The sequence below is a fragment of the Stegastes partitus genome, unplaced genomic scaffold (assembly GCF_000690725.1).
Source record: "Stegastes partitus isolate 25-593 unplaced genomic scaffold, Stegastes_partitus-1.0.2 Scaffold228, whole genome shotgun sequence".
In the NCBI taxonomy this organism is placed as follows: domain Eukaryota; kingdom Metazoa; phylum Chordata; class Actinopteri; family Pomacentridae; genus Stegastes; species Stegastes partitus.
The window spans coordinates 22,230-43,638 of record NW_007577959.1 but is presented as its reverse complement, the minus strand read 5'-3'; the positions used below and the strand labels follow the sequence as shown (position 1 = coordinate 43,638).

At 38.3% G+C, this 21,409-nt stretch overlaps 1 protein-coding gene across 1 annotated transcript in view; it reads left to right on the top strand.

Moving 5' to 3' along the window:
* Window positions 1-1,926: 1,926 nt before the first annotated feature.
* oca2 (oculocutaneous albinism II) overlaps window positions 1,927-21,409 on the top strand; it is a gene marked incomplete at its 3' end in the record, with an annotated part of 41,491 nt that continues 22,008 nt past the window's right edge. Inside the window, exons 1-11 of the mRNA XM_008281307.1 lie at window positions 1,927-1,963; window positions 4,736-4,987; window positions 9,891-9,992; window positions 11,728-11,922; window positions 12,226-12,283; window positions 12,761-12,833; window positions 13,199-13,356; window positions 13,445-13,527; window positions 15,106-15,259; window positions 19,984-20,055; window positions 21,162-21,227. Of these exons, the coding sequence (XP_008279529.1) occupies window positions 4,746-4,987; window positions 9,891-9,992; window positions 11,728-11,922; window positions 12,226-12,283; window positions 12,761-12,833; window positions 13,199-13,356; window positions 13,445-13,527; window positions 15,106-15,259; window positions 19,984-20,055; window positions 21,162-21,227 (1,203 nt within the window). The remainder of the gene's footprint in view (window positions 1,964-4,735; window positions 4,988-9,890; window positions 9,993-11,727; window positions 11,923-12,225; window positions 12,284-12,760; window positions 12,834-13,198; window positions 13,357-13,444; window positions 13,528-15,105; window positions 15,260-19,983; window positions 20,056-21,161; window positions 21,228-21,409) is intronic.

Below are 21,409 nucleotides of genomic sequence, written 5' to 3'. Positions count from 1 at the left end.
TTTTTTTGCTGCCTAAACTTCTGACCCTGTGACCTTTTTCTTACTAAGTCTGGCTTTACCAGGTTCCCTGTCACCTCTCCCACAAGCAAACTCACACCCCTCCTTGCTTTGAATTAGCATTTGCACCAATACTCAAAATTATTTCCATAACTAATAATGAACATTCTCAAGTGTTTTTGGTTTCAGGAACAAAGCCACCATATTTACAGTTTTGTCAAGAAATACGAAACGTTTTGATTGATCCATGAAAGAAAAAGCCTTTAAATGAGCTACATGCCTGTGCTTTATGGAGGATAATCACTCTGCCTGTGATTATTTTAAGCATTATGTAAAATAGTAATAAATGGTTGTGATATATTGAAAAGGTAGTATTCCTTTTTGAACCAGAAGCCTTAAGTGTTTAAGTTTTGCTTGAGCCCTCTCTTACTCTGACCTGTCTGACCTTTCTACACTTTAACTCTATGGAGTTGACTCACGCTGTTATAGTGAGTTAGATTCAGGGGTTTACAGATATGACAGCTCTCCCTCAGAAAAAAACTAAATGCTGGTAGTTCATTATCATGGCTCAAAATAACAGTATTGTAAATAATCAGGAAGAATTGATATTTGAAAATCACCAGTTTTACTTCGATTCTGGGCAAATCCCTCGGAGCAATTCTCCATTAAATGGACCTCAAAATGGTACATAGTCATTGTCGCTAAAATTGGGTTGAAGTTGGTTCAGAAATAGTTAGAGGAGGTAGATCACACCTAGTTGTTGTTTCAGTGCGATTTTAATGCCTGTATGTGTAACTCTCTGAACCTGAAGCAGTTTCTAGTTTCCTTTGCTCCTGTCACACTTTAAACTCACTGTCGGCTCATTTTTACTGCAATATAAAGTCCTGCACAAGTGCAGTATACTTTCTTTTTTTTCAGTTGGACATCTTACATAAATTTTTTGTTTGGTAAATAAATGTAATTATGAAATAAAATGGTTGGGCTACAAGTGATCTTCGTTGTTATCATGTCTGTAGTAGCACATCTGTTTTGTTTTTAAAAATGATGGCGTATGGGTATGAAATGATTAATAATTAATTGATTGATCTGAAGGTGGGCTAAGTTTCGCTGTCATTTAGCCCAGATTTTCTCAAGCTAACAATAGCCTACTTTCAGACTGATCAATTAGTTATTTAATTTTTTGTATATTCTGCATTTTTGGAGTTTTATAGTTGTTTTGGTAATGCAAATATGTAAGAATAATTTAGGGTACATCTATTCTTGACATAGCTGCACTGTAGAGAAATTGCAGTTCAAACTCTTTAACACACTAGATGGAGTTGTGAAGTTTCGAAACTTAGATTTTTTTGTTGTATATGTGGTTAGGGAAAAAGTGGTCCTTATTTAACATGAGATATTCAGAGTTGTATGAGAGTTAAAACACTGTAATTGGGTCTGTTTCTTAGTGGGATGTTGTGTTTATTTAGTTCAATAATCTGTCTTCAAGTGTTTCTCTCAGTGGTTGATTTGGAGCATAGTCGTTGATGATGATGGGGGAGGTGGCTAATAGTCGTTAGGAGTTTGGTTGTAAAGGGGGAAAAAAGTGAATGGGAAAGTTTTCTGTTAAGCTGCCATTAGTGGAAAGCTAACTGTGCCACTCCTCCATCCCCCACCTCCATCCTCCCTCCTCAGTCCCTCCACACGGCTCACGAACATCTCCCTCCTTCACTGGGGAGAGCACAGGAGAGGAGAAGCAACACCTCGGCCTCTCTCGTCTTCAACCACGTCACTGTGCTCAAATACAACAACAAACAGAAACCGTCCCAGCATCTGTAAGAACTTCAAATTCATCTTACTTAGTGGATTATTAGTGACAATCCCTTGTGATTTTGTCGTTGGGGTTTCATCGTTCACCATTACATCACCACTGCTGTCATCTGTCCTTGTCTTCATCATCATCATCTGTCTTCTGTTGTCATTTGTCTCGGTAAGTTTAACGTCCTTCAGTCAGTCTCACCAAAATACAAGTCTGAATTCATGGTCTATATTTGCTTTGGTTACTGAAGTGTATTACAATAGAGGTCTTTGTTTTACGGCTTTAAGCATTATGTGCTAATACTACAAGAAAATCCCTTCATTCATTCCACTCATTTGTAAATGAACTTCTGTTGAATGGATGAAAAACTATGTTTTATATTGCAATGCTTAAACACTGAACTGAAAATACTGAAAATTAGTGAATGCATATAACCCTTCCCTTTGCTTTGTGCATTATGTTCGGGGTCATCAATCTCACTTAAGTGCAATTTTGTTTTAGTCTTGAATTTGTAATTGCTGTGAGTGAGGGTGGAAAATTGAATTGCTATGGAGTTGATTTCTGTGTCAACATCAAAAAATGTGTTAATGTGCAATAGATGGTACAACTTTAAACTTAAAAATAAGATCTTTTTTTTTTTTTTTTATTAGCAAAGGAAATGACTGAGTGTTATGTGGAAAAGGGTCCTTCAGAGTGATGTCTTTATTCTCCTGGAAGTGTTGCTATTTGATGGCTCATTTCTTTGACCCCGTGCCACCTTTGGACAGACCTGTAGTCTTACTCCTCAAAGAAGTATTATCGCAGAGAGCTTTTTATGTGAGCACTAATCCCATGGAATTCATGCAGCCTTTGTGTTGACGAGGGCCACATGTCTGCTGTAACTGAGTTCATCTGCTGACCTCATGTTGTGCTTTATGGGTGCTGTGAATCGCTCAGCTGGTATGAAGCAGGTCGATGTCGCTATGTGTTACTGGAGCACGACTAAGGTGGAATGGCATTAAAAGTGAATCAGATCTGATAACTTACATATACAATATACTGCAGCGCTGCCATGCATTGTTCCACTGTGTGTCCTGTGGTAAGAGATGGTTGATCTCTTCTGTACAACAGAGCTCATTGTTGTTGTTTTTTTCCCTCCAGGGATAGTTAGAGGCAAATGACTTCTGCTCCTCACAAAGTCAACACTCTGTATTGAAGTGTGATGCATCACTTATTGCAAGATTGCAATCGGTTGATGAGACAAATGATAAAACTCTTTTGGTGTAGGTGAAGTAGGGAGAGCTATTTGTAAAGAAATATGAGGTAAAATAGATTAAGTAAATAGACTCCACAAAATTTAATTTAACTGCTATACCTTCAAAAGGTTGTGTCCACTAAAGCATTTTTTTTTTACCAGCTGGAAGTGCTTGAGACTGCCTGCAGAGATGCTTTAGTTGCTATGATACAGAATATCTACGGAAGTAATTGTGAGCACCGATCAACTGACTGCCTCAGCTGACTGGTGCCTGCATGACTGACCAGTAGTGACCAAAATGTTCCTCCAAGCATTATTTTTCATTCTAATTGTCTGAACCACAAGCAGCTTCTGGTTATTTTTTGCTCCTGTGACATTTTTACTTACTAGGGGCTAATTTTTTATGAAGTCTGAAGTTCTAAACCTCCAAGGAAAGGGAGCAAGAGTAGAGAACTTAGAAATGTCTTTTGTGGCACATAACACAGTTTTATTACCATAAATCATAAAAAACAGTAAAGTTAAAATTCTTTGATTATTTGTTTTACAGAAAGTTAAAAAGACCTGGCATCAACATGTATAACATTTTCATGGGTGTTACCAATACTGATGAAAACTACCAACCTTTACAAATGAGACACTTTTCACTCTACTCTGCACATCAACTTTCGAAAGATATTTCACCGTGCTTAATGTATCTTCTAACAACTTGCTGATATCTTGCTCCTCTGTTTATAGTTTGTGAGCCATACTGTATTTAATTATCTAGAATATATTATTTTGCTCGAAGTCTCTCTAGTTAGTTTCCATACAGGTCTTCTCTCTGCTCTGTGCGAACGCAGCCTGCAGTCCAGTAATGTAGTCTGAGTCTGTCACATGACTGTTGGTTGTAACTGAGTCACTCCTGGCTTATCGGTTGAACCAAAGAGTGCAGATTTTTCCTTTTTTTTTTTTTTTAACAGAAGCTGGCACAAATGGTTTATATTTGGCAATTTTTTTAAAATGAAAAATGTACAATTAAGGGAATTATGAAGAAATATCACAATTCTGAGCTTAGTTTTAGTATTTTTTTCCAGCAAAGCTGCACACAAGCTCCAAATCCAATGATTCTTTTGTTGTTATATGGTCCAGATGTTGATAATCGGAGACCGGTACTACCAACTTGTCCTTCATGGTTTAGCAGTTATGCAAGAAGAATGTGACAAGAAAAATAGAAGACCAGCACCTCGTTATGCGGTTTTTAGCATGATTATGATCGCAGTGCTACCAAAAAAATATAAATACACTTTCGTGGACACAACCCCCAAAGATGCCATAAAGTTTTAAATATTTTCAAAGTATGTCATGTAAAGAAGTTCCTACGTAGTGATGAAATCAGAGGAATGTGCCATGTGACCCTGCAGTTTCTCCATGGAGCCTTTAGCCTCTTTTAGCTCATTGTTTTGGTATTCTGGCCCACTGCTTTGCTTTTTGGCTGACATTCATGGCTGTCATAATGCAGCTGTTTCTGATGAAAAAGCAAAAAAAAAGTGCCACACAGCCATAGTTAATAGCTCGTTGACTCGTTGAAACTTGACTCATGGTTTGGTGGTGAGTAGAAACAGCTAACAAGACCATAAACAATACTACAATACTTTCCAGTAGTCATGAATGTAATAAGTGATTTCAAAGTCCCAGACTGTCCTTACAACTCTCCCTCCTTCCCCCTGCAGCAGCCTCACCATGTATCTGGAAAACAAAAGCAACCTGGAGATAGAGATGTCTCAGACGTCGGCACAAGGCCATCAGGGCCGGAACAGCCTGAGGTCACCGGAGGCCGTCGCAGGAAACTTCGGCGAGCTGCGTCTGCTGCAGGGCATCTCAGAGAGGAGAGACACCCAAAAGCTCCAACAGTCTGCAGTTCTGCCCTCAGGACAGTGCGTCATCCATGCCGAGAGCTTCGTCCCTGTTCGACAGGAAGACGGGTAGGACTGCTGCAAGTGTTTCTGTTCCCTCATGCTGGTTGATTGACAAGAGGTTAATTTATTATTTACAACGACTTTAGAGGCTGTAATTGACCGAGTTAAATGTCACTGAGCTGAGACAAAATAGTAGTGAATGCTAAGCTCAGGCTGCAGGGGGTTTTGGCTGAGTTACCCACATTTCACCCTAACAAAAATCTATTTTAAAAATGTAGTGTTTACGAGTAAACAGTGGATAGGAATGATTACAGTGTGTCATGGCTGTAGCTCTTGAGGCTAATGTTAGCTACAGCTAGAAAGACTGATTCTCGTCTCCATGTTGATCATTTCTTCCCCACCACTTTCCCATCCAGACCCATTCAGCCTTGTGCTTTAGTTTTTCTCTCACAACAAAATATCACTAACGTTACAGCAGGTTGTTGCTCCACAGTCTCATCGTCTTTAGGATTTTAACACTCCTGTGGTGTGAGTTTGGCATAAGTAGTATTGTCGAAATGCAAAGCTACTTAAACAAGAATAAGCAGTGCAGTAGTTGGGAGCCATTTTCAGCTGCTATTTGTTTATATTTTATACCAGAATTCTAAAATGTCTTAAGTAAATTGCACATTCATGGTAATGAAGCAACAGGTCATCTAGCTGCTCACTGATCTGAATAGTTTCTGTCTAATAGTGGAGCTCTATGGCACAGAACAATTAGGCCTCTCTGGACTCTGCTGCAGGCAATAGCTGTTTGTAAAATCAATTCATTATTGGTTTTGGGCTTTTCATAGGATTTGGTCACATTAAGAAGGATATAGAATATCATCAGACTTGCTGATGTTGCTGTCTAGTGCAAGTTAACCAGAAGAGTGTGTTGTTCAACTGTCTGGTGCCTGAAGATTGTATAGTGTATTTCAATTCACTCGTTCTAAAAAATAATTAGTTTGTGACTAATCTCTGAAATGGATGATTGTGATCTGTCTTTGACTATCTAAAGGAAAAGAGGATAAATGGATGGCACCACACTGACCACAGCAAAAAGCTCCTATGATCAGTGTGTTTATAGAATATTAACAATAGATCTAATGCCACCAGACTGCTGTTTTCTGTGGCTAATTTAGTGTCTTTCAGCTATTGTTTTGATTATGAAACCTACATATTTCCTGTTTTGGGTCACTCTAACACTGTCACTGTACACCACCTACTCAGCAGACAGACAACTGAGTATTTAGCTGCTAAAAAAAACATAAAATGCCGTCAGGAGATGGTGAAGAGCAAACTGTAACTAAAGCAGAGTGAATGTTGGCCAGGTGGACATAAACATGATACCAAAGGAAAGCTAATGTTATTAACAGCTGGTTGTGCAAATAAGAAGCTGTTTGCTAACAAGCTGGCCAAATTAAAGGTTGATAATATTGTAAAGTTTGTCTACAGCTAGATTTCACTGCTCCAAACTTAAAATAAAAAGGTAACATGAAAGTTTGTGTTCAGAGCCTTAGATTAGTAATTGGTTGAACATTTACAGTTACAGTTTTTGTTATGAAGGTCAGTGGTCATTCTTTTATCTTACTGAATTTTCAAGAGTAACAGCATGTAAAGAATTTGAACCACACGTGCAGAAACATTACACATGCCCTATTGGTTAAATCCTCTATAGCATGCATGTATGTGGAAAATATTGACGTTTCTAGTAAAGTATGAACATTCACATGCAGAGACTTAGATGTGTGTGGCAGTGGGTGAGTTTCTCAGGAGGTGCTAATCTCAAGCCTGTGGCCATGACGTTGTCAGGATTAAACTGGGGAATTTTTAGCTTCACAAACCAAGTCAAAGTTGTTCATGATAAAGACTACAACTGATAGTAGTGTGTCTAATGAACAGTGCTAGGGTGGGTCAGATTGCCTGTTTTCTGTCTATTTACAGTGATCGGGTACTGTACAATAATTATGAAGGACATAACAAAGCATTAAGATCCATTTCAAAAAGACGTGATGTGATAACCAGTTGATGATTAAATTAACAGCTAAGTTGAATGAGCTCATAAGACTGAGTTTATAGTTTTCTGTAAGAGCTGTTCACCAGCTTCCTGTGTACAGTAATAAAAGCTGTGAGGCAGTGCTGCTGTTAAGCATTGGAACATGATTGCATCTGACAAGTTTGCCATTTTTTTCTGACCAAGCTCATACCTCCATAGAAAGAATGTTGCAGCGGTGGTAGCTGTCAGGTTGTCTGGCACTTTTAAAATATGTTTGAACACAGAAAGGTAATGTGAGAGATGGATCGAACTTAGCAGGCTTAAAGGTTACTAGGAAAAGTGAATTTTGACACTTTTCTGTAAAAAAAAGTTATTGCAGATTGTGGTTTATGTCGTGTCCATGAATATTCATCATGCTACAGCTTTAAAGCTTGAGTGCAGGACTTTTACATGTCAATGAAAGTCTGTTACATTCAAGCTAAACAAGTTCACACAATGCTGAGTAAGCCAAATGGAAATGGCTCTGTATTCTGCAGTATACATTATATGCGAGTTTTAAATCAAAGGTTTTTGGCGACATTCCCATGCTGGTGCACTGGTAGTGATGCAGCAGAGTTGGCTACAGTAGCAACGAGTATGAAGGAGTCTATTGAGGAAAAAGCAACGTTTTGATGCTCTAGATAAAAAGAAACTTGGCAATAGCAGGACGTACTATAAACGTAAACAGACGAGGCAAGGCAGACGTCATAAGGGCCTCAACAGTGTAATTACTCTCTTTACCAGAAGGGGGACACAAAAGATCTGCACCGCAAGTTCAGACTTTATAGCAGCTGTCATTTCTATTTTTATGTTGACAATGGATTAAACATAGATTGTACAAAATGATGTAGTCACTCATGACATCACCAATTGGTTTGTGTACAGTTTTGAAACCTTAAGTTTGGACATTTTCCATCAACAGTTTGTGTTGTGTGTGTGTGTTTTTTTTTTAAAAACTGTATGACTGGAGCAAGGGTTGAATCTGACTAAGAAATTAAAGACATTGTACCCAGTGATATGATAGTGACCTGTCAGTAACAAGAATAGCTGCGACCTAAAGCTTACCCTGCTTCATTGTCTATTTTACTCTAAATGGGGCCATAATTTACAAAAGGAACATCATGCTGTATTGAAGGAGATGTGAAACTAGCAATTGAGACCATAAACTCATGACGAAAATGTTCACTGAGGTAACAAATTAAGGGAGAAGTAGGGTTGCTTTCTCATAGACTTTAATATAATCAGACTTCTTTTTGCAGCTGGAGGACGCACACTCTGCTGGCTGTTGAAGATGCTTGCACATAGACTTAGTGACCAGCTGGTGAACATTGAGAAAGCAAACGCCATGTATTTCCCCCAAGACATGATGAAGAGCAAAACTAAGCCCATTATCTACTGTTCTTTTAGCTCCTTTTAGATGGTTTGCATTTTCATTTTGCTGCCTTTAAGTGCTTGGCAGGTAGTTTTAATTAGATTTTTGCTAAAACAGTGCCCACGGTGAGTAGATATGCTAACCAGAACCTAAACAGCAATTGTTGGCTATACAAATGGATAAAATGATTTCATGATGTCATGTTCTGTGTCCATAGTTTGTCTCTGGTGCCCCCACCTGGCCAAAAAATAAAACCCCTTGGCATCCAGATTAAGACAAAACATGTTAAAACAAAAAAATGTATTAAATTATGATGAGGCACCATTTTTGCAGGAATTACACTAATTGAAAAATGTATCAGTAGGGGATTTGCTGAAATAAAGAACAACTCAATGTAAACTGTTTTCTGTTCTATTTTTAGTTTTTGTCACCACTGTAGGTGTTCCAAAAATACCGCTGTGTAACTCCCTCTAATTTCCGCTGTTGTGTGCTTTCTGTCTCGGCTTAATTTCCTTTAAAGACTCGTCAGTAAAGTGTAGTCTCTCTGCCAACTCGCATTTAGGGAACAATATTAGAGTCAGGTCAGGGGAATAAAGGGGGAGAAAACATTTGTAGACATGCACTAAATCTCATTATTGTTGTATAAGAGTATCGAAGGGGATTAATGCGGCAGACTTGCCCAAACGTAATCTACTCCTTTATCCAACACCCTTGCCCCATTCATTGCTTCAAAGCACCCGAATGTGTTTGGTAACGCCTGCCAGACTGTGTGAGACAATAACAACAACATAAATAAGGCACTATGAATCAGAGAATTTAAATGAAACATAACAAACCTAGCCTCCTAATCCTTATAATGATACATTAATTAACCTGCAATAGTTCAGTGAAAATACAAGATAAAAAAATATTTACTTTTGCTTGAAGGAATGCTGAATTTAGGCACCAAACCCCTTTGACGGACAGAGGATAAAAACCCCTCAAGATTATAAGATTAGCCGAGGGGGACCTTTAATTTTCTGAAAGATTTACGTTGAACAGTTTTCACTGAGTCGGTTGCTGTTACGTTACATAACAATTCTCATGAGATCTCTACTGTTGTCAAAGTGAAAGCTGAGAGGACAGTGGCCTTGATGAAAGAGTGGATTGGCAATGTTTTTTTTTAGCCATTAATAAGCATGTATTGGTACTGCATACATATATATATCATGATATAATAGTTGTTGACAGATGTAGTGTGTGTTTGTTGGTTGAGACTCAGCTGAGAGGCAGCCACTCCTGCAGGCAGCCACTTGAGGGCTACAGTGCAGCAGCAGGGTGACAAAAGACCCTTTAATGATCTCCTCAGGTGTTGATTCACCAGCTGCTCACCCACCTTTGTGCCACCTGGAGGTCTGGCACGTTGCTTTAACCAGCGACTGACAGCCGTGACATGACAGCTGAGCTTTTCTCTGTTGGGTTCAAAGTTTAGTTTAGTTTCTCACTGTTTTTGTTCTATTTTTGATTTTTCTTTAACTCATTGTTTTCCATTACGTTTTCAGTTTCAGGCATAACTTCAGCGCTGTTAACATTCTCCGGGGAAAATCGAATTCAGCCAACGTTTCTGAGAGGTCGCCTCTGCTGAGATTCTCTCAAGATGACAGGTGAGTAGTAGATCATGTATGGGGAAGGTGAGGACTGATTAATATCCAGGTGCAGAGAGTAACAGTAATCTAACCTTCAGGAAATGAATGCAGTGGCCACAGTCTTCATGTCATTTAGACAGAGGATGGATCCCAATTTCTTCCTCAGTTTAAAGTAGCAGCCTTCAACCACAGAGTTAATCTGATTGTCAAATTTTAGAGTTGAGTCAAAAATGATACCAAGGTTTCTGACATTGGCATGTAGATTGGCTGTCAGTGGCCCTGGGTGGTCGGTGGTAGTCATTGTTTTATTGGGGCGACCAAACACAATCACTTTAGGCGTAGTATCATTTACCTGAAGGCAGTTTTGGCCATCCAGCTTTATGTGTAAAGTTTCTACTTATATGTATTGTTACATCCCCATTTAATGTGAACACGAAAAAACACAAGTCAATCAAAGAATGTGGAGGAGACGTGGAGGGGATGTGTAAAAAACAAAACAAAACAAAGACACAGTTTTTATTTACATTTAACCTAAAGTTTAACTTTTTTAACTTTTAAAGGTTGGGGGAGGACGGGACAAGGTGGTTGTGCCAGATGAATGAAAAGAGTATAACAAAACTGTGCCTGGCTCGCATCTATACCTAAAACGAAAGCACAAACAAAATATCTAATATGCTAATTAAAAAAAAAAGGCTTCACTGAATAGCACAAAAGAGGCATCAACCAATAACCTAGTGTGTCTGAACAGAAGAAACAGCTACGTCACGGCAGAAGTTTTGAAGGCACCATCTAGACATCTAAGTTTCCAGGCTTAAATATGATTATGGACAAAACATGTAGTGCACTATGTAGTAAACATTGAGTTATTTGGACAAAGCTTCAGTCTCTGCAAGCTTAATAGTGAGTGGGCCTGACAGGTAGCTTAACAGCAGGTAGGGACAACTTCACTTTCATGAGACATGTCAGGAAAAAAAAACAAAACAATAAAATGAATGTTTGATACAAACATCATTTCACATCAATTAAATTAAGTTGTAAAATAAGAATGATGAAATAACTTTGTATACACCTTAGTTTCTTTTAGAGGTCTTAATATTTTTTATTTTTTATGTTTTTTGTTTTTTAATAGTACATTTATTTTGTTTTAAAAAAATCAATTTTGCAGGTCTCTGTCCTATTTTAGCTCACATATTTTTGTTGCTGCCTGTCTTATAACACGTGCAGCCTTTTAGTCAACTCTGGTTGTTTTATAATGTGCTATTAAAGCAAACTTGATTTTATTGAACTTAATTAAATGTTGTCTCATTTGCATATTTACACAATTTATGACCATTTGTTTTACAGCGTCTGATTTATTTATTTAGCCATGGGGCTCTATGATGTTGAAATGCTGCAATCTTTTTGATCTAGTGTTTTTGGGGGTTTTTTTTGAAGAAAGAAACAAAAGAGATTTTGTAATTTGCTTTTAGTGCTTCATGTTAAGCAAAATTAAAATGGCATGCTGCAGTTTCATTTAATGAAATGACACAACTCAACACTACTGCTGTCCTACGCGGATTCAGTTGACAGTAATACACAGCACATGGAATTCAATAATAACAGTTAGATGTTTTTTAAAAAAATATTTTTCGATTTACGAGCTTTAAAAGATCCACAGCTGGGGTCTTTAATGCCGATACTGTGTTTATTTCTGTGCTGAGACTATGGTGGTCGAGGTTTTTGACAGTGACTGACAGTGATTCCTCTTTTCCAGTATAACCTACATGACCCTTCATGACCCCAGCTTTGTTGGAGGGGAGGAGCCCTGGGACAGCAGCTCCCTGGATGTGGAGAGGAGGTATCGCCTGGGCAGCGAGGTCACCAGCCTGTCGCTGTCCCGCTCCAGCTCCTCGGAGAAGAGCGACCCCTTGGACCTCAACCTCAGCTTCAAACTCGCCAGCAATGTGAAGTGAGAAGCCTCATATTTCTAGGAGAAAACTATGACTGACTGAAGTGGTTCATATACTGATGTGCCCAACCTTTTTTTCCCCTTTTGATATGATGTAAATATCTTTAACTGACCAGAGGAATTAAAATTTTATCAGGAAAAAGCTGAAAATATGAAAGGAAAAAAAACACCACCAACTAAAACCTCTGATTTGGTATTTTTATTTGGTGGTGCCCAACCTCTGGGTTTGAAACCACTTTACAGTGTACTTTATTAACCTAAACTGTGCTTCATTCTGCTTCATTTTTACTACCTGCTTTTCAGATGCTGCTTCAGAGTCTCCAAAGTTGCCACTATCTTTGCTATCGTCGTTCTCTGCAGTGTAAGTATTTATGTCCCCTTAAACCAACTGACACCTTTGATAAGTAATGAAACAGCTTATTATATAAAACAATCAAACTTTGTACTTTATGTATTTTCTTTTTAAAGAGAGAGAGAGGTACATAAAGTTTTAAAGGAAATGTTTTTTTCTACACTCTAAGTAATTCAGATGTAGTGCCTCTGCTGTTGATTAAACAAAGATAACTGTACAATTTAAACACTTGAAACATGCTAATGAACTTTTGAATAAGTACTTATAAAGAAGTAATATATTAAGATAGAGATATTTACTACGACATGAGGACTTTTATATAACCACAATGTTTAAATCTGGTCTAGTTCTTGCTGGGTTTAGCACATTTAACACTTTAGACTTTTACCATCTGAGGTTTAGCAGGTCAAAATAATGCCGTTATATGCATTGATTCCCACAGTAAAGTGCAACATGTTTCCCACACTGTCATTATCACGGTTTCAGCTGTTCTTCAGCATGTACCCGGATCGAGACAACCCCTGGAGGATGCTGGCAGTCTCCCCGACAGAGAGCTTCTGTATCCTTTCCTGCTGCATTATCGTAGACACATGTTGCTATTTCTGAAATTAGAAACAAAAAGTGGGCTGCAGAGAGCCCAGCAGAGCTTTAATCAAGTCGCAGTCAAGAGGAGGGGGTGGAACATTGTGCAGCTGTGTTTTACTCTGAGTATGAGGGCACGCTGAGACACAAGGGCACTGGATAAATTACTCTGGAAGATGCTCAGTGCTGCTGGTAAATGGAAGTGGTAGCAATCTAACAGGTGAACTGGGGCTCTCTCCTGCTGTGTTTCAGCAATCTATGAGTTCTACATCTGCAAAGGAGTTAGTGCCTCATTTCAAATAGTGAATGATATCCACATTTTTTCTCTTGACAGTCTCGCAGCAATGAATGTGACAGATTTTCAAGACAATGCTTTGCTGAAGCTACAGGTAGCAGGGCCTTTCGCAGGAGGTGTGATGGACTTCAACAACCAGGAGTACATCCTGATCCAGGTGGAGCAGACCGAGCAGCCGGGACAACGGAGGAGGAGGACTCAGCAGGTGAGTGCTGCTGTGAGATAAGTTTGCTTCGCTGCATCCTTTCTGAAGTGAAAAATTAACTCATTTGTTTTCTGCTGTTCATCAACAGGTGATACATAATTGGACCATTCCGCTACATGCTGAACGAAGTGACCAGATACTGTTAACAAAAACCTTTGAAATGCTCAGCAGGTACTTGAAACACTGTATGACACTGGTGTTGACTGAAGCAGGTTGATTTAACTTAAACATTATGTTATAAACTCAACTTTATTTGTTATTAAGATATATATAAAAAATTGTCACCAAAAGACCAGGAGATTGCAAACAAAGAACATGAGCACTATGTTGCAGTCAAACAGTCAGAAGATTACATCTTATGTCATTTCATACACAACATTTAATTGAACTTAATGGAAAACATTATGAGGTCAAGGAAAGCTATGTTTGGCCAGCTCTTGTCATGGATGTCTCTTAGATACTTCTGGTTCATTTCACTCAGTTGGAAACCTTCTTCGAAAAGACTACTTGACCGTAATTCTACAGTTGAGTATCTCTGCTGTAAAAGGATGCACCTACCCAGTATATGTGTATGTGGTGCTAAACCAAAGTCATTACATTTCAAGGTTGAAATCTCAAGATGAAAAGGCACACAGAGCCTCAGGGCAAAGTTGACTAATCTCAATTTCACAATTTTTTTCTTGCCAAATCAGAAAATATGCAGATGTTTTGGAATACATTCCTTTCCTCATAAAGTATTTTGTAAGCTAATGTTTCTTGAAAGCGTGTTTACTGCCTTGTTTGCTATGTGGCATTCCTCTTCTTACCCCTCTTTAATGGGATGGATCTGCCTTTCTTGGAACAGCCTGACAGTACATCAGTACGTTAATGTGAAAGCATTGGCAGAAATCTAAACGTGCACTTGTGAAAACAAATGTGAAGTGCTAATGGTGGTTAAAAAAATATGTGGTGTGCCTTTAAACCACTGGAGGTCGCTAAAAAAAGATGTTCAGATGCTGTAAGGTTGACCTTTACACATCAGCGTTATAGGTTTCAAATAAAAAATACTTTATTTAATGCATTAAAGTATAACACACAAATATTACAGCTCATGTCTGTAGTCGTGTTCAATATTAGTGACTGTATTAAATGATCTGCTGTATCCTTACATAGAATCTAGTATCACATAAATATATATACACATGCATTTTATTAGTTTGCTGTTGGCATGGATCATCTGAATTTTGACACACTGACAAGATGCATAAAATGCTTTAAAAAAGAAACTGACCTACAGAAAAGTAGGCAATCTATTCAATCAGCAAGTCCTTCAGGTCGTTCTGAAGTCACCGAAGAAATTTAATAACAGCTTTCTTTTCAGTATAAAGCTGTATAATGACATGTAATGTTGCATTGCTGTGGAGTTGGTGTTTTTTTAATAAAAAAACAAAACATGAGAAGTGCACTTGGAGAACACAGTCACCGCCAAGGGGTAAAGATCTATCTCACAATTTTAATGAAAGTGATCCATATCTGTGCCAAACTTTAATGGGTTCTTCCTTTGCACGTGCACCACCCAGGTTTTAAAGTAATCCTGATGACAGACAAACAAACAGCACTGAAAACATAATCCTCCTTACCTTGGTGGAGGAATCATGTAAGGTGCTTGTGGTATTTCCAAAACAATTTTCTTGTCTTTTCTTTTCTACCGATTGCAAACAAAAGAAAAACCGTCACCCCTTAATTGTTGCTGTGTTATTTCCCGCACAGTGACCCCATCATCATCACGATCCAGGCCTTCCCGCAGGATAACGAGGTGGTGCCTTTGTCCATGACCCACCAGTCGCTCTACGTCAGCGTGGAGACTCAGGTGGCCATCGCTGGAATCATCCTGACTGGAGTATATGTTCTCATAATCTTTGAGGTAAAATAGCCCGTGATGTGTGTTTGTGTTCAATATCTGCTGCAGTGCAAGTGAGAAGAAGAACACGTACAAATGCTGGACTGTATATTTGACAACTTGTGTGTGCACAGAAACTCCTTTCATGAATATAAACCAATAGTAAACTCATTCATGTTGCATCAGATTCATCAGTTTCTGCCTCGTTAATAGTGTCCAAGTCAGAATTAGCAATGGAGAACCGATATATCCAACTTGGCGCTTGTTTTAAACAGCCATTTTCACAGAAAACATTTCACAGTAAGAAAAGCACAGGTGTGGATTATAAAACTCATTGTGGGATGAATTCCATTTAGCTGCTGCAGCTTCAGGCTCCTGGTATTGGCTCAGTGTAGCTCTGTTATGGCCGACTGGGACGCTTGAATACAACAGAGCCGTCGTTAACGTTATTAGCAACACCTGTGCTTTTCCTGCTCTGCCAACTCAACGCGCTGGCTGTGAAAAAACAGCATGAGCGCAGCATAAAGGCCCCACACACTTATAGCACGTCCACTCAGATGTTTTTATTTTGCCCGGTTAGACGTCTCCTTCTGGCAGTAGGCGTGTGCAGACCGCTTAACTGACAGCTTCCATCATTCCTCTGTTAACTTTATTGAATCATGAATGTGTTGCACCTTTACTAAGCTTCTTTCCTCCTCGGTTGATGTTGCAGCTCGAACATGGCTGCACAGGCAGTTTACAGTTATGATTGTGGAATAAAGCTGGGGTAAGCAGTGTTTCTTTGACATCGCTGGACAAAAATTCTGTAAAAAACTTTCAGCATATCATAAGTTAAGTGCTTTGAGAGGAAACTGGACCCCTGCTTGGCTCCGTTTTCAGGCTTTGGAAAGAAAAAAGACCTGTGCCGGAAGCCAATTAAAGGTCTTAACATACTAGATTATGTGAGATGGTGTAAAGAGCAACTAAGTCTGCAGTGACAATAGGATGTGGTGGCTGAATGGGTTAGACAGGGACTTTCATTGGGGAAAGTAAGATTTGAGTCGTGTGTGAAGACGAAAATGGATATTGACTCTTAGTTTGATTATTTTTGTGCGTTGAAGCACTACATTTGTCTGTGACTGTCTGGTGGGAGGAGCTTAGGATAGAGAGAAGAGGGCTACAATAAAATTCTGGCAAGCTTTTTTGGTTTGTTTGTTTTTGACCTTTTGTAAAGCACGCACATTTCTACGTCAAGCTAATCGAGAGCTTGTGCGACCAAGGCTCCCACCGGCTGATTCAGCTGACTTCCTCTTGACTTTCTGCACACATGAATAGAACACAATAAAATATCTAACAGCTTTAGGCCCAGTCCTTTTAAGTTGGACTTCAACAGAAGCTTTTCCATAAATGTCATTCAGATCTTATTTCTTGTTTATTTTGACTTAGCCCTACTTTGCCATCCCATTCTGGAGAAAGTGATGATCTGGCTGCACCTCACTATCATTCTACTTTTAGGAAAGAAGTACTTGTTTGTGTTTCCATAAACTAATCACAATCAATATTTGTGGGTGGAGCTAAGTGAAGTATGTGGCTTTAACATTCCCTCAAAATAATGACAGGTAGAAATTTATACACAGGGAGCCGAGCACTCTCATTAAAATGGATAATCTGCTGAAAAAAAAAAAAGCAGGGCTGCATTATAATTGATCGGATTTATATAGCGCTTTTCAAGACACTCAAAGTCGCTATACACTGTCAATTATTCATTCACACATGTTCATTCCAGTGGTGGTAGCTACGATTGTGTCTTGCCCAAGGACAGAATGACCATGACACAGGTTACAGCGTGGAATCGAACCGCCGACCTTCCGATCATTGACCGACTCGTTCTACTACCTGAACCACAGCCACGCCATGTATTACTGCACAATCTAAAACCTACCAGCTACCTGGAGGTTGCTGTTGTTGTAGTGAAGTGAACCTTGAAAATGAAATCAAAGCACAGTAGCGAGAAAAGAAGCAGTTTGCAAAGAAGACTGCAAAGTCACATGAAATCATTGGCCAGTGGCAGACTTATACTTAGATCTGATGAGTCTGATGAGCCATTTTTACTGCACTGTGAGGTGCTAAATCTGAATTATGGCGACAAGAAATATATTCATGTTCAAAAAACCTACATAAATGCCAATTTAAATGTTCTGGCAGGGCATGGACATGCAAATTGGACATGAATCAGATGTAGAACAACATATGCAAGTGTCTCCCATGTGATATGAAAAAATCGGATTTTGTTTATTCTCACTTGTGTGAAAAATGAATTTGGGTCATGTAAATGAAGACAGGGCTATGGTGTGTGTTACAGTATAGGTCTGCCTGACATGAGGTCTAATCAGTCAGATCTGAAAACACCTAAAGATCTGTGGGGTCGTTAATATGTTAACAATGACTACTAGATGAATTCTTATTTTAAATGTGCACATCATTATTTAATCCTAGTTTTTCAGTGGTCAGGTTTGCCAATAAGTACATTAATTTACTGATGTGTACATTTAAAAATGCAGAGCTTCACATAGTCAGCATGTTAACACCATTTTCTAACTAATATGCAACAAATCCTTAATGCATTATTAATTACATGATGTATTACACTGCTTATTAATTTCCTACATATTAATCATCATTACTTTGAGGTGTCGCACACCGACGTCTCATTTTTTTCTGTGATTTTCCTTTGCTTCCACTCAACATTTGGCTTTAATTAGACGGACCAATTTCCTGGAGCGTGACAAGGTGTAAACTCGCTGAGCTGTGCCTTCAGGGGTAATACTCTGACATGAGTGTCAGCAGCACATTTACACTCAGCTCACATGCTCATGTGTCATCTGTGTTACTGACAGGTCTGCTTACAGGGGCTGTAATTGAAAGTGTGAGAGTTTATCTGTAAAGTAGAAGAACGTAGAGCGCTCGGTTATTCAGACATCAACAAGATGTAGTCAGACTTCAGCTCGGTCAGGCCTTCATTTGTCTCGTTGCTCTGCAAACTCGTGTTCTGTTCTCCATTAAACTTCAGTCTGATAAGAACCTGGCACATGCCTCTTAATGAGTGAGCACATTTGCTTTCTGTTCCATTTAGGATATTGTGATATTTTGAATATCACAAGTTCAAACAAGAGGATCTGTCACTGTTAATGGTAATTGGACACCAGTTTTCTTATTTTTAATGGGCACTTCAGTGAAATGTTGTCAAAGTGCTCTAAAGCAAAGACTTGGTGAGATTGTCAGTCTTGACAGTGGCTGAGGCAGAGGAAGGACGTGGCTTTATTCTCCTTTATTCATTATTTGTACAGATTAATTCAGACAAATATAATTTTCTGAAAGTCTGTGGAGTGTCTGAACTCTTATTCGTGTTGCGTGACGAGACCCAGTTTAATGTTGAGTAGTTTAACAAGGTCACTGTGCTTTAAATTGTTGTGGTTGTTGTGACAGTGATATTGTTATTTTTCAACAAAAACAATTAAAAATTGTATTGGTGAATCTTTATTTTGCCAATGACATTGCTTTACAAGAATACATTTAAAAACAATTTATTGAATTTAATTAATTTGCTAGTCTTCCATATGCAGTGTAAAAAAAAATTGCAAGATTTTGTAAGTAAGAACATGTCGACTTTAATTTTTAATGTCATAATGCATTCTTGATTGTACAGAAGAATGCATTTTTACGAAACAGTGCCATAAAAACACAAACATGTAGATCAAAATTGGGTGAATCTGTTTTTCACAAGATTCTACCTGTAAAAATAGTCTGGCAGTTAAATCTATATAATACAAAGTGTCTGTATACATCATCTTGATTTTAATTCCACATAACATCTACAGATTCTACGGATTCAGTTTCTATGTCAGGAGCAGCCTCAGCGTTCACTGATGTACATGAAGTGACCCACTTTCCTGAAATTTATTTCAATGTCAGAGATGGGCTGTCTAATAACACAAACATGTTTTTCGCAGACCTCAGTTTTTATTAAAAAGATGCATCATACATGGAGCCTGCTGGAGGAGGGTGATTCAGGACCGCATCATGGATTTGTCTCTAATATCTCCATGATACTTTATCCTGAAAAAAATGACAGACTATTATAGACCTTGTGAAGCATGATGAGCATGAGATTTTCTTGACTCATCTCTCTTGTTACTGCAGCTGTAATTCAGAATTTTTTGAGAATATTTTATTGAAAATGTCTCTCAAATTATAGAGAAGAGTATATGGCATCAGGCTTTTTTAATGAGGTAATTACGCAATACCTCCGTATTTTTAAGGTTCAAGGATTACCATGATACCACATCACAAACTGATTTCTAGATAATGGTCAAATCAGAGACTTTATGGGAAAGAAATCCCAAAACCTGAAAACCTAAACTGCACCTTACAATGTCATGTCTGTTGTGTAAAGTGTTAAAAGCTTAATCCTTCTTTTCAATGTTTCCGACAATCCAGTGACAGACGATACATAATTTGGTCATGGTGGAACATAAAATGGGAGCAGCAAAGTATTTTTGTGATGGTTCCATTTCTGAAAATGTTCTGGGCCTCAACTGTACAAATGTCCCAAGTTTCATACTTTAATGAATAGTGAACATTGAACGCAACAGTAGCTTCTTCACAATACGCAATTTTAAAAAGGTGGATTATTGATGTTTGTAGTAAGGATTGTTGTCTTCTCTCATTCAGACGCTTTAAGTGTTTGTTGTGTATTTTTTTCATTTCAGATTGTGCACCGCACTCTGGCTGCCATGCTGGGATCTTTAGCAGCTTTAGCTGCTCTGGCTGTCATTGGTGATGTGAGTCTATCTTTTGTGTTTTAGTGAGCTGGGAATTAAAATACAGAATGATGGCAACAACTGCTTCATTTAACAAAACTATATTCTTTTGTCAAAATACAAGTTGGCAACTTGACAGCACCTTTTAAAAAACAAAAGCTTGTTGTTGGTATAAATGGACAGTCGTGGAATAAATATTCAGATATTCACCTAAGTAAAAGTAACAGTGTAAATGTATAATGTAAAGATAGTCCATTATAGGTAAAAATCCTACTTAAGCAGAAGTATATACATATTAGCAGCAAAATGTTGTTATAGTCAGATAAATCTGAAGACTCATCACATGATTAAATGGAGAGGAGAGAAGAAAAAGCACAGTTCTGATCCACAAATCGGTTTTTCAGTTTCTGGACTTCTCTAATCTTTGATTTTTGCTCATCCTATCTAATCCAATCCCGTTTATTGTCCAACTTGCCAAAATCCTGAAACTTTGTGTGGTACACTTTTGACATGAATAGTGTGCAATAAATGGTCAGGTTGATTCTTAATCAGCTCTTTAAAATTTCACTTATAGAAAAAAACTGTGGCATGTGGAAATATTAGAATTATTGATTGCACATTGCACAAAAAGCCGTATTAGCGTACAAACACAATAATTACAGCACATCTGATTCCACACTGACATGTTTATTAGGCCATTTGGACAGTGGGATTAATTGTATTTGTTCCTAGAGTTACTAGAATTAAGTCAGACAACTTAGAAAATATTTTTCCTACTCATGCAGGAAAAGTACAGGCGGAAATAATAAAATTAAATGTGGGTTCCAGTTAGAGGTAACTAGGATCTGTGACTTGTAGAAAATGGAACAGATGTGAATTTTACCAATTCCTGGTCTGCATTCTCTGCTATAGCAAGTCAAAATGTCAGCAGTGCATGATCTCAGCTATTAATAGAATAGAATAGAATACAATAGAATAAGACTTTGATTGATTGAAATTGCTAAATGATGAATAATGAATGTGGTGCTAATTTATTAACTCTTTCCTTTTAGTTTTTTCCTTTACAGATCTTATATTTGTTAATAAATCCTCGTCACATCTAATCATTGTTGCTGTCTGTGCCACAGCGACCCAGTCTGGTTACTGTGGTGGAATGGATTGACTACGAGACACTGGCTCTTCTGTTTGGCATGGTGAGTAACTCAACCAAAGAACAAGTGACATTCCTTAACGTTTTTAAAGCTGTGCTACACCCTGTGTCCTTTCTCAATGGATGACTGTTTGTGTTGGGGATATAAAATGCTGTCTTCATAGAATGCAACCAAAAATGTGTCTGGTGCAGCTTTTTCATAGGTCGCACCGGTGCACCTGACAT